This window comes from Sesamum indicum, unplaced genomic scaffold (genome assembly GCF_000512975.1).
Source record: "Sesamum indicum cultivar Zhongzhi No. 13 unplaced genomic scaffold, S_indicum_v1.0 scaffold00164, whole genome shotgun sequence".
Classification (NCBI taxonomy): domain Eukaryota; kingdom Viridiplantae; phylum Streptophyta; class Magnoliopsida; order Lamiales; family Pedaliaceae; genus Sesamum; species Sesamum indicum.
Genome location: NW_011628068.1, coordinates 79160 through 92316, shown reverse-complemented (window position 1 = coordinate 92316; position 13157 = coordinate 79160). Strand labels below are relative to the sequence as shown.

The following is a 13157-nucleotide window of genomic DNA, read 5'->3' as shown; positions in this document are numbered from 1 at the left end:
TGACTGCCACCACCAGTACGGGGTTAGTGATGAAGTGTTCACTTTTCATTTAACTAATATCAGTTCCAATTTTACTAGGATTTAGAATTCGTTACTTTGCGTAGGTATATTATAAAATGGGTAGATGATCAATATATAATATTTGATCAAGTGAAGATTGGATTTTATATTAATAGTGAAAATTGTATTTGTCTTACTGATATGTGATGGGAATACGGTGATCAAGTTGGATAATAACTCAATAAATTTTAAGTAAAAAAAATTAAATTACGATTAAATTTCGTTGGTTAAGGTAGCAACACGGGTTTATCGAAACCACCATTTAACCATAGAAAAAAGACATTCAACAGTGGAAATGTATTACCGGGTCTAAAATGTCTTAGTTTTTTCCAGCAAAACACTATATTAAAAATATTATTAATATAAAAATTCTAGAAAAGATATTGTGTTTTTTTACAATAATATAATTATAAAAAAGTTAATAGATATCACATCGTAATTAGTTTCAATAATTATATTAAGCATTGGTGAATTACAACTCGAGATTAGAGATATATATATGTTAGCTTTACTGTTTTTATTATGTTGTGTATATAATAAATATAATTTATTCAGTGGCTCACATCAACTAAACCTCATGATTAGTTTAATTAATTGTGGATAGCGCCAACTCATTAATTATATTTCATGAATTTTAGAAATTTATTTTGAAAAAACGCTATAGTGGAAAGAAAATATCTTAAATTTATAAATTATTTGCAGTTAACATAAGATATTTGTGTATGTCGTTATTATTACTATTTTAGATATATAAAGATTAGCCTAAAAAAGACAAGGCAAGAGCTGAAGGTGAAGGGATTGGGGGTGCACTAATGGGGCATCATGACTAATATACAAATATACCTCCACGTGGGAACCCACCTGAGTTGTGGTGGTGACACGTTCATACACCTGCATATCACACTACTACCCTTCATGCATGTAATTAGTATGTACCCCATGATTTAACCCTTGGGCTCCCTGGAAGGTTGCTTTCTTTGCATTTTCCCCAAACAAACCCAACTTTCTTGCAGCTACCCTGCCTTCTCCCTCATCCTACATCTGCTCATTACTTCTCTTTTCTTAACAACGTACGCCCTACCTCTGTATACATATATATATACTTACCGCACTTTAATTTCCTTCCCTGTGCGGCTCTCTGTACACGCACGCACGCACTCACTGTCTTCTTCTTTCTTTCTCTCTCTCTATATATATGTCTATGGATGTATACATGTAATAAATAATCCACCCACCCTTTACTTTCTCGTCTGCATAGATGGATATGCATAGTGCAGGGATTAAAATGAACAGCAAAGTGGAAGAGAAGTTCTCAGATTTCTACAGGAAATGGATGGGCCAACTTGAAGATTTTCTTCAGCTGCTGCTTGTGGTGTCGAGAGAGCATTCTCATTCTCAGGCGGCCGAGGATATGGTTAATAAGCTCACCGCCCACCACAAGCAGTACTACACATTCAAATGGGCTGCCGCCCATGAAGATGTCTTGGCCTTCTTCACCCCTGTTTGGTTGAGCCGTCTTGAGAATGCCCATCTCTGGGTCACTGGCTGGAAGCCCTCGCTCGTTTTTCGGCTTGTGGAGTCGGCTGCCATGACGGAGGAGCAGGTGAAGAAGATTGAGGCTTTGAGAGTGAAGATCAAGATGGAGGAAGAGAGGGTGGAGAGGGAGATGGAGAGGCAGCAGGTGGCCGTGGCGGATAGGAAAATGGTAGAGCTGGTGAGGCAGGAGCAGTTGGCGGAGAAGAACGGTGGAGCGGCGGAGGTGAGCGGGTTGGTGGAGGTGGCGGTCAGAGGGATGTTGGCTGGGTTGGAGAGAGTGATGAAAATGGCGGACTGTGTGAGGCTGAAGACGTTGAAAGGAATGCTGGATGTGTTGACTCCCATACAGTGCGTGGACTTGTTAGCTGCTAAGTCAATGCTCCAAATCCAGATGAGGAAAATGGGGGAAAAGAGAGATAAATCGTTGTTGTTGTTATGATAACAAAATTTTCAGAGGAGAAAATCATACCTTTTAATTAGTTTTAGGCTGTGCGTGGGAAGAGCTTACCCTTACCCTTACCTACCTACTGTTTTGTTTAATAATTTAGTTTGAATTGAGTTTTGATCAAGTTTAAATTTAATTATATGTTGGATCTTATTATAAACTAATTATCTGATTGATGTCTTATTTAAGGAGGAGGAGTTTTCATGATTTAAGTATTAATTTAGTGTGAAATATTAATGTAATTGCAATCAATATGGGGTGGGAGATGGGAGTCTGTACATTGAATTAAAATAAATTTCTACGTTGACAGACAGCTAATTGTAATAGTAGAAGTGGAAGTCGAAGCAAAAACTCAAAATGAATGTTTGGTTTCATATTTCATTCAACATTTTATTCAATTTTGTGATGTGACAAGTAGCAGCCAGTATTAAATTTCATGCCCAATTTCTCCAGGGGAGGTAGCAATAGCAAATATAACATAAGGTCCTCCTCCTCCTCTTCTTCACAATATGTATAATGCAAAATAGATATTATGTATATATATATACAATCTGGAGCCTCCGAAGAATAAAGATTTTATTCTAAAATAGGATCTCTCATGCCTATACTATAGACATACGTACAGTTGGCCAAAATAGTTCCTGGAAAAGCATCGAATTCTAAGGGCTTTTCATGTGTGCAAAGCTACAACAACAACAAGTAGTCCAGTAGACCAACACAAAACAAAAACAAAAAAGAAAACTTCACCTTGTACCTTCATCTATTGTACTCTATACCTTAAACATGTGATTTAGCGTGTGCAAGCTACCACAAGTTCAATAAAAAACCCATGCAAGAGGACATTACCCAACTCAGATACACCCACACAAACGTCCTTATGATGATCCACCTCCCTCCCAATTCACTTTTACATAAAATGGTACTCACAAAAGCTCGTTCGTTCGATATTTGATCACAGCCCACGTCCTCTCATGGTAACAAAATTTTTTTTGTCGAAGAATAAAACAATAGGGATTATAAGAATGGCTTACTAATGAAGGAAAAAAGATAGTTACAGATCTTCTTGTAGCGCTTTTGTCAAGGGATTTTGCATCCGCCCGTATGCAGTAAAATGAAGATACAATTGACTTACATTATGGGCATGCAGTCAAAGATCAAGCTGCCTCTTGTGATAAGATCTCGAGTTCAGCCCACCAAAGCGGAGACAGTCTTGGAGTTGCTGCTTCTGGTGATATATCAATGGCTTGTCTCAATTTCTGAATGATTTCCTTCATTGAAGGTCTTTGCCCTACATCTTGCTGGATGCAGCTCTGGATTACCTCACACACGACCTCAAGTTCGTTTTCTTTGGGGGATTTTAAGCTTGGATCGATCAACTGGCTGATGGTTGTCTTATCGTTCAAGTACGTGCAAGCCTGCCAAGGGTTCAAATAATCTTCATCACAAAAACAGTCGAAAGAGTTTCGCATATAAACCAATCAAGAGACACCGGCCGTACGCATTTTTTGAAACATAAGAGACAAACATATAATAATGAGACATTTGGTAGATGGATACCCAGTTTACTATATCCCCTTCCTCTTCTGAGTAAGGGAGTTTCCCAGAAATTATTTCGAGCAACAGGATCCCAAAACTGTGAATATTTGTTTCCACAGCAAGTGGAGGCAGTTCAGAGTGCTCGGCATCATTTTCCGTGGTCTTCTTCGTCTTGGCTATTAGTTCTGACCAGAAAGTGACATCACCAATCTGCAAAAGAAAATTATCATCTGTTAAAGAATGAATTGGCAATATGTATCCTAGTTTGTTGCATTATTGCATGAATGATACAAAGCATAAGCGTACATTCAGATAATAAAGCTTACTTTAGCAGCATAATCATCTGTCAAAAATATTTCTTTGGAAGCCAAGTTGGCATGTACAACTGGTGGATTGAGATCATGCATGTGCTGAAGGCAGTAAGCTGTCCCCATGATTATTCTCATCCTTGCATTCCAGTCAAGGTGTTCAAGATCTTCATCTGAATAAACAAAAAAATATCAACCTGGTTACAATTTTCTTCTAAAGAAAGAAAAGAAGGAACTTCGCATAAAAAAGATGACTGTCTCACAAAAAAATTTACCATGTAGATGTTCAAAGAGAGTGCCATTTGGAGCAAACTCAAAAACCATCATTCTAGTGAAAGGTTCTTCTTCCTCGCAGTACCCAATAAGATTTATGTAATTCTTGTGATTCACTCTCGACAAGCTATCGATCTTTGGTAGTAGCAAGATGAAAAAGAATAAATTTAGGTCAAAATCATGATGGAGATGATCACGGTTTATGCATGATACGCTTTGGAACAAGGACGAATATCGTCTAACCTTCTTCCTGAATGCTAATTCTGCTTGTTTTGACCATTGTTTCGCAGAAGCTACAACGGTTGAAGCAACAGCAATCTCTACTCCACTGGATAGAGTTCCTTTGTACAAAGTGGCCACACCTTCTTGGGCCATAATAATATTGCTGAAATCCTCACATGCAGTTTCTAGCTCATCTCTGTTCAACTTGGGGACCCCTACAAATTAAACACATTGATTTAAACAAAAACATGGTAACACAGAGCTCATTACAAGAGCTAAAACAACTGATATACTGTTATTCAGATGGCTTTAAAGCAACTTCAAAACTTTGAAATGATTATTATATGAATTTCTTTTTAATCATTGCTTAAACTTCAGCCTCTCTGAGAAACTTGTGGAATGTAACCCTTATCACATGTGTCAACACTCAATTTCAGCAATACTAATGTTTGTCTGGAAATTGCCTTCCATGTCTTCTTTCCTTTAGATTGCTTGATTCATGTCCCATACAGCCAAAAGTCTACGTATACATACAGTATTCAGGCGATTATAACATACCTTTAAATATGTTACTAACTCAACAAAATTTTCATTGAAAAGTTCCAGCATAATTGAAACAATCAACAAGCCGCTGAAATCTTTATATCTCAATGAGTAAGGTTAATAGATCAAATATGGAAAGCATACCTGTAACAAAAGCTTTCTGCAACTGTCCGCTCAGTCCACTCTTCCAAGGACCAATTGTTCTTGCTGCTCTGCTTCTGGAGAGGACAATTATAACTGCAAGAATAATGAGCAAGAAAACTGCACTTGATATTCCAATTATAAGTTTAAGCGAATTCCCAGAACTTCCACCAGCTGACGAATGTTCCTCATTTTGTTGGCTGACAGCACCAGGACTGTCAAGAGGCATATTCTCTTGTGGAGGAGGTGGTGAGGATATAGGAGGTGAGGGTGCCTGAGTGGGAGAGAGTTTGTTTGCATTTGGTACAGCAGGAAATGACCCACTACTTCTGCTTGGAAGAGAAATGGCAGTTCCCGATGGGGCTGGCGCTGTATCTTTAGGAGGGATAGCGACAAGGTTATTGGACTGTTCAGCTAGTACGCGCCGCACATCATTCACTTGCTTATTTATGTTCTGGATGACACCTGGCTCATGGGTTTCTAGCAAATGCAAGAAAGTCAAAGTCACAGAGTACCATTAATTTAAGAGAGTAATGGATAAATAAGTAAAAAATCGTCTCACCTGTTACATTGGTGCAGCCATCATTGGCGTGGTTGTGTGGCGATTCACTTCCCACCTTGAAGCTTGAGAAAAGGCAATACAGATTCATGAATCACATGCAATTGGGATTAAGATGACAAATAGAACAAAATGCACACATCATGATTTCTTACTTCAGGAGCCGATTGAGGTAATGTGTTATGCTCCATTTAGACGTCATTCGGAAGGAATCGGATTTCTTCGGTTGTTTTAAAACGCTCTGCCAGATGCTGATCAAGCAAACATTATGTTAAGAAGAAAACAACAAAAAATGCAAATGCCACGTATGCTTTTAAATGTTTAAGGAAACAGTAAGGTTAATTAAAACTGAGAAGAGTAAACTTAGTTTGACAAATGGCCAGTTACTGTATGCCAGAGGAAACAGAAGTCAGGAATATCATACCAGTGTCCAACTTTTCTATTTGAGCAGCCAACTCCAGCAGCTGCTGCAGTTGGAAGGGTATCATCGAACTCCAGATCAGTTAGCAAACTAAGCTTCTCAATCTCCACGGGGATGCTTCCTTCAAATCTATTATTACAAAGCAACCTAGAATGAAATAAATATATATTAGCTGAGCTAAATAATACTGCATTAAGCAAGATAAACATATAAGAAACTCTTAAATTTATACTTACAGGCGTTTTAGGGAATGCAACCCTCCTAATTCTGCAGGAACTGTTCCACTCAAGTTATTATCCCTCAAGTCCAACACTTCCAGTTTCGTGAGTTGTCCAAACTGTGGGGGTATGGTGCCAGAAAGATGGCTCTTCGAAAGGTCACTTGTGACACAACCAGAGGACATTAGCCAAGGATAATCACAAAATTACCAAAAGCAAAAAGAAACTAAGAGTTTATGAGTGGATAGCTCCTCCAATATTTATGAGGATTTGAGAAGATAAAAGCTGCCGTCTCACTACAAGATCATAGAACAAACTCTAGAACCAAACACTCCAGTTCTATATTATGCTCGTTCTCTATGACCCCTTTGAAAAGGAAACTCCCATTTGCCAGAACAAGTGCATGTGATGATAGGTAATCAATGGTTTCTTAAATGTGGTAAAAGGATAAATGCAGGAAAATCCTACTAGCCACACATTGCAAATATCTGATTATCAATGCACATAAATAATGTTTATACTCACAGAATTCTTAAATGAGTAAGATTTCCAAGCTCTGGTGCCAATACTCCCTCCAATTCTTGTCCATTAAGATTTCTATAAAAGACAGGAAAGCTTATGAATCAGGGAGTATACAAAATTCTTCCATCAACATGAGGTGATTCTCATTTAGCATATCAAATACTAGAACGGTACTGGTGTTGGTTCCTGGGACGACAAGGAATAACATTATCCTTCCATTTAAAGTAGGAAATTCAAAAAACACTAAAACATTCACAATGATGATGAAGATTTAGGTTATACATCGAGGACTTACAGCATAACCACTTTACCGTCCAGGCATTCAATGCCCGACCACATGCATGGGTTGCAGTCATTACTATTCCAATTTGCTAAAGCTCCAAATGGGTCGAACTCCACATTTGCTCGGAATTTTAACAGTGATAATCCTGCATTTCCATGTTTTATCGAGTCAACTACTTCACAGAATGCAAAACACTTAAAAACCGAACTTTTATGTCAATGAATTCCTACATTACCTTCAGAATTAAGCGACAACGATCCATGAATTTCAGAAACAAGAATCACAAGTGCAAAAGAAGACAACTTTATTCCCCAAGCGGACCATCTACCCCCCATTGCTAGCCGATCAATTCGTCGCTGTAATGGAGGCAGTTTCTGCCAATGGCCAGGACTCGATACAAGGAAATAAATAAAATCGCCAGCTTTATAGTGCAAAATAACCCTCCGAGCAATGTAGAATTACTCGGATAAAACACCAATTATACAACACCAACAATTTCTTCAACTCAGCAGTTCAAGAAAAAACTGTACATTTACAAATCCACTACGAGGCACAAACTACGTAACAAGTATACAAATCTATGCTAGCCATCTTGAATCTATCAACAGAATCGGGGTCTCTCATCTTCACCGGCTTTTATTTAGGCTATAACACCTTCGTTTTCTGGAGGGACTGCATAACCGGGCGGAACGAACTACCCCAAGATTCGGCCTTCAGCTGAAAAAGGTAAATAAAATTAACAACCTGGTTTCCAAATACGAATAAACCACATTTAAAAAACACAAGCTTATTTGACAACCCTCTACAGAATCATAATAGAAAATAAAAAAAAAAAAGACTTTGAAGAAGAATAACCATAGGAACAAGCAATCACAGGAAAAGCAAAAAAAGCGCTTGAAAATGCAAAGACATGCAGAGTATAAAAGAAAAAAGAAAAAACTCACCGGAGAAAGAGAAACAAGACGGGCAGTCAATAATAATACAATGAATTTCTTTGATTGCCTTATGATTCGTGGGTAGAAGACAGAATGTGCAAATCAATGTACAAATTGTTTTCAAGAAAATGCAGAGGGAAGAAAGGGTTGATGATGTTGAAAATTAGGAGTGGGGAAGAAATGTGGTTCCACACTGGGAATGGCAGCTCGCAGAAGATTCTTAATAATAATAATAATTAATTAGTATGGGGGTTGAAAATAACAGAGAAGAAATTGAGCGTGATTTTCTTGACTGCCCTTTTCAGGATGATCTCAGAGGTGAAAACTCTCCTCGACCATCTTTTTTTCTGAAAGAGGGGAAATGGGCCCAAAAAACACAAAAAAGGAAATCTTTTCTCTCTCTAAAAAAAGAAAGTTGTTTTATCTCACTACCCCTCCACATTAATCGCTTTTTTCCTTCTTACTATATATCTTTTTTTCTTTTTACGATTAAATTTCTAATTATCTAAATTCTTAGTATTAATCTCATTCTAATCAAACCTCAATTTCCCAGAGTAATTATTTATTTAATTTAATCAGCTTTATATTTAAATTTTTATTTAATTTAAAATTAAGTGAGTCAATACATCGGAGATGCTTTATTCGCAGCAATGCAAAATCGGAAATCCGGTAAAGAGTTAATAAACGGGGGCAGGCGGGTTTTTTAAAGTGGGTGGTGTTGCGGGCCCCCACATCCGAAGTACCCGGACGCGCTTTTTGCCATACCTTGACTGGGTCCCACTTCCTCCAACACATTTCCTGCGTGCCTCCCTCTTCCACCAATTCATATACTTTATTTTAATCCTTTTTTCCTCTGAAAATAAATTATAATTTTTTTAAACAGAAATTAACATATATAAAATCAAACCAACAATATTTATTCTTTAAATAACTACACATACACTCTCTAAAAATATCGATATTAATATACAAATTATTTTTACTTTTTTATTGTCATAAATAATTTTATAATTATATAAGAGGTATGAAAAATTTATGTACCTGAAGAGTGTAAATATAATTATTCTTTATATATTATTAATAAAGAAATTAGGACAGTGATATAGTTTGTGGTGTTGTAACGTAATTGGAGGGGAATCTTGCAATCATTTATGACGGCCCAATCTAATTTGGGTCCAATTCAGATTCACATACTTAAAATCTTAGCCCAAAATTAACCCGCAAAGTCTATTAAATTGGATGACGGCCCAAAGTCCTTATTAACATAATTTTGAATATTTGGAGCCAATAAATAGGAATAGGAATAGGAATAGGAAGGGTAGCAGAGTAGTAGTAGTAGTAGTCATTACTCAGTCCTCAATAGCCTTCCACATAATAATCAGACCAATGAATGATTCAAATAGCGTTTGTAATTAATGGTGCAATTATCGTTGGCGTTGAACCATTATATATACATAAAACATCATCAACCACTTAATCAAACTAATTAATACACACCTAATTGGTTTAATGAAAATTAATATATATAATCTGAACAGCAAATTTCATTTCCAAATACTTACGTCTAATGGCAATATTTCGACTCGAAAATTAAATCGGAGTAAATTTTTTATGACAACCCATTATTTATAGTTGTGGATTTAGCTGATTCCTACCTATTTATTAATTATGATTCACGCAAAAAAATAAAAAAAAATAATCATTAATGGTTAGGGGAGATGTGCACGGATCCCAAACATAAATTTTTAAAAGTTAATACCTTTTTTATCCCTAATTTTAAATGTTGAAAATCCTGATCATGTGTTGTTTTCTTTTTTTTCCCGCTATAATATATTCCAAATGCACTTGTATAGACTATAATTATATATATACTTTTCAACCTTTGAATGTTTGAATAGAGATTGAAGACTTATGCGCTAATTTAACTTTTGTTGGCCAAAGAAAAAGTATTCATTCATGCATTTCTTGAACTTTTGTAAAGACTAATTAATTAACTTTTAAGATATAATAATAATAATTATGTTTGTAGGTAATTGTACGTAGTTAATAGAGAGTTTTGAAGTTGATGATGATGAGAATAATGAGTGTTGGGATGGATGGAATAGATTGGACGTAAGATGCATGTAAATAGGTAGATCTGAACAATAGATATAGACTATTGTAGATACATATATAGATATTAATTGAGAAGTGGTAGTGGGAGTGGTCAAACCAAAAATTATGTAATTTCATGACAAGTATGTCTACGGACCGACATTTGAAATTTTGATCCGCCGTTTCTACATTACATTACTCTCACAATCTACGTACTACCACTACTGTTTCTGTACACCTATATTTTGACATCAAACAACTATAATATTAATTAATTAACTCTCTTCAACAAAAATAATATATATATACCCATTCTGTATTTTGTGTTTATTATTATTTTCTTTTACATATAATTGAGTTGAGTCCTAATTAATTAAAACGTACGAATGTCTTATATATATATATGAGAAATTAAATTTATAAGCTAAATTGAATTAATTCAAATGTCGACGAGTGCTACAATAAATTTAATTAGTCATCACCGCTCTGTTTAAATTGTAAACTAATTACATATAATATAAGCCAAGTAACTTATAGAATCAAATCAAATGAGGCTGCAGAAGAAATTAGTTCAATCACAGTACATATATATATATATATAGAGGAGAGAGAGAGAGAGAGAGGGGGAGACGTATGCAATAATGAGATGATGAGATACAATTTTTTACCTTAAAATTAAATGGATATTAGTTTTTCATTGAATTTAGAATTCCTATGGAGTTTAGGCCGGTGAGTTTTCAACAGGAGTTCGAGGGTAGGGGACCAAAACTCTCTACGTACGTACCTATTCTATTTAGTTTTTTTTTTTTTTTTTCCAAGGGTTTCCGCATCTATTAATATTTAATTAATGGCCTCAATATTAGAAATATACAATATTCATTTAATTAATTAAACCTTGCATGTTCAATCCAATATATACAGGGTAGTAATCAAATTAATGAAATATATATAGTGTGTGTGTGTGTGTGTATATATTTTGCAGACTCATGCACGTCAATCATTGGTTTTAGCTTAATCATTAATTAATAAATTACGTGAGAGAATTGTTGCTAGATATGCAAGTTAATTAATTGTATTAGTAGAACTTTAATTAATTAATTTGTACAAATGACTTATTTAATTATACTACATAAATTAATAAGTGTGCTAGGTTGAATGTCGACATCCATCAAAATTTTTATTTTAGGTATTTTTTTAAAGAATGAATTGTTTGAAAGATTGGGGCGACCTGCATTGGGAGAATGTCAACTCTCCATGCAAACCTAAAGACAAAAACATAACGTATTTTTATAAGGAGTGTAGGGTTTTCAGAGAGCTCATTTTCAAGCTTTTATAGTAAAAGAATGTCCAATTTTAATTATTAATACCATCATCGTGTTTCTCAATTCATACTCTCATTGCACTCCTTCTCTGTCAGAATTATCTCATTAAAATAAAATGCTGTCTGCTTGTCTGCATCTCAATATATTATCCAAAATTCATTGTAATACATATATATATATATATATGTATATATAGTAACTTATCCATATTCATCATATTATATATATATATATATATATGTATGTGTGTATGTATGTATGTAGTGTGTGAACATGCATGTACACATGTATACATACATACATATATATATATACTCAATTAGCAGATGATATGATCAGCCAGCTGCATGAGAGTGTCGTGTAGTGTCACCAACTTGTTTGAATTCTTGGTGCTTTTGTTCCAAGATAATAAAAGTTGAATTAAGGGTTATATATAATTTACAATAGTTTGAATTTAATTGACCAGACAATTAATGTCATGGAATTTCCGCACACAACTATAATTTTTAAAATACAAGTAATACGGTGGTAGCTAGAACTTGTGTTTGCCATCATCATTTGTGCTTTCTACTCTTAATATTTCATGTTTGTCACAAAATTCTGCAAGAAGCTTCACGGCTGTAATTTTATATCGAATCGAACGAAAGAGTATAATAATTAATGTTGAGATTGAGGGATGATCGATTATAATAACGAAATGTTACTCCGTTATATATAAGAATTGAATTAATTAATTTCCAATTTACAATAATATCCGCAAATTAATTAATAGTTAACTGCAACATAAGAGACATAAGTGCACTTAATCAGTCAACAGAGACGATAAAGTTAATTAATTGCATATCAATCAGTCACTAACGTACAAGAATGGTGCCCCATGTTTGAACACAAAATCTCCCACCAAAACTGACCAGAGCGTAACTTTTACCAGTAGATTCCATCAAGAATATGAAAATTATAAATTCCACTGATATTGAAGAACTGAAACATTATTGTGAGCCAGGTGACTAAAATAATCAAGAAATGGGGTCAGAAAACTGATGCATGATTGAATTCATATTATGGAGAAAGAAAGTCTTTGTTTAGGTAGGAATAAAAAGCAGCAGGTTGACACACACATAGAGAGAGAGAGAGCCCTTTACTTTAATTTCCAGTACATATGATTTCTTGGCATTGGTAGGCATATAATGCCCAAAAGGATCAATTTTTTTATGAAGTTTGAGAAGAGTCAGTGGCAGAGGTCAAACAATAAAGATGATCACATGAGAGAGGGAGGTAGCTAGCTCTACTGATCATCCATACACACATTTTAGTTTAATTTAATTTACGAGCCACAACTGTCAAAAGATAAAGGGTTTTTAATTATATATATAGAACGGCAAAAAAAGAAAATGTAATTTTAGGGAAAGTCACATGATATTCAACAGCCGATGGGACCGGACTCATCTGTATCTATAATGCAAGAATTATTGCGTTTTATTACGTAATTATAAGAGAACAAGTGGAATTGTCCAATCACAATCATTCAATTCAACTTTTTTTTTTTTCCTCTCTCTTTAAGAAAGTACATACCTTGCATGAAAGTCTAGGTAAATATCCCAAATTTCTCACAATTCATTTTTTGGGTCGGAATTTTAATTACTTCCACGGTTGAATGAAACGTGAAACTCTTAACATCCACAAACATATGGTACTGTTCTACTTCCTTCTTCTCTTTCTCCCCCCCTCCCCGGCCCGTT

General features: G+C 35.1%; 3 protein-coding genes across 5 annotated transcripts in view; 2 read left to right on the top strand and 1 right to left on the bottom strand.

Moving 5' to 3' along the window:
- Positions 1 to 1021: 1021 nt before the first annotated feature.
- On the top strand, positions 1022 to 2221 carry LOC105179470 (protein DOG1-like 4). The gene has a single exon (XM_011103096.2). The coding sequence runs from the start codon at positions 1319 to 1321 to the stop codon at positions 2033 to 2035; it is 717 nt and encodes a 238-aa protein (XP_011101398.1). The 5' UTR covers positions 1022 to 1318; the 3' UTR covers positions 2036 to 2221.
- A 698-nt stretch (positions 2222 to 2919) lies between these two features.
- LOC105179469 (protein MALE DISCOVERER 2) lies at positions 2920 to 8399 on the bottom strand. Of its 2 annotated transcripts, none has more exons than XM_011103095.2 (14): positions 8012 to 8399; positions 7303 to 7784; positions 7080 to 7212; positions 6788 to 6859; positions 6281 to 6424; positions 6048 to 6173; positions 5779 to 5874; positions 5627 to 5688; positions 5068 to 5544; positions 4402 to 4595; positions 4161 to 4293; positions 3904 to 4058; positions 3599 to 3787; positions 2920 to 3456 (listed from the first exon to the last, which is right to left on the bottom strand). In XM_011103095.2, exons 2-14 carry the CDS (start codon positions 7400 to 7402, stop codon positions 3196 to 3198), a joined length of 2142 nt encoding a protein of 713 aa, XP_011101397.1. In that variant the 5' UTR covers positions 7403 to 7784; positions 8012 to 8399; the 3' UTR covers positions 2920 to 3195. The 2 variants fall into 2 exon arrangements, with proteins under 2 accessions (XP_011101397.1, XP_011101396.1); XM_011103094.2 differs by having other exon boundaries at positions 6048 to 6191; positions 8012 to 8397.
- Positions 8400 to 12963: 4564 nt separating this feature from the next.
- Positions 12964 to 13157, top strand: part of LOC105179468 (myb-related protein 2) — a 3992-nt gene continuing 3798 nt past the window's right edge. The window contains exon 1 of one of the 2 annotated variants that reach the window (XM_020691333.1): positions 12964 to 13108. The gene's annotated coding sequence lies outside the window, so the exon portion shown is untranslated. The remainder of the gene's footprint in view (positions 13109 to 13157) is intronic. The other variant, XM_011103093.2, reaches the window with a different exon arrangement.

What these genes read in the sequence shown, in the direction of transcription:
- LOC105179470 (XM_011103096.2), top strand. Translation starts at nt 1,319, where the DNA reads ATGGATATGCATAGTGCAGGGATTAAAATGAACAGCAAAGTGGAAGAG.
- LOC105179469 (XM_011103094.2), bottom strand. Translation starts at nt 7,402, where the DNA reads ATGGGGGGTAGATGGTCCGCTTGGGGAATAAAGTTGTCTTCTTTTGCA. An exon ending in TGGCTGCACCAATGTAACAG is followed by an intron (nt 5,545 to 5,626) that starts GTGAGACGATTT and finishes TGCATTTGCTAG; the next exon opens with AAACCCATGAGCCAGGTGTC. An exon ending in TCTCTTTGAACATCTACATG is followed by an intron (nt 4,059 to 4,160) that starts GTAAATTTTTTT and finishes TTGTTTATTCAG; the next exon opens with ATGAAGATCTTGAACACCTT.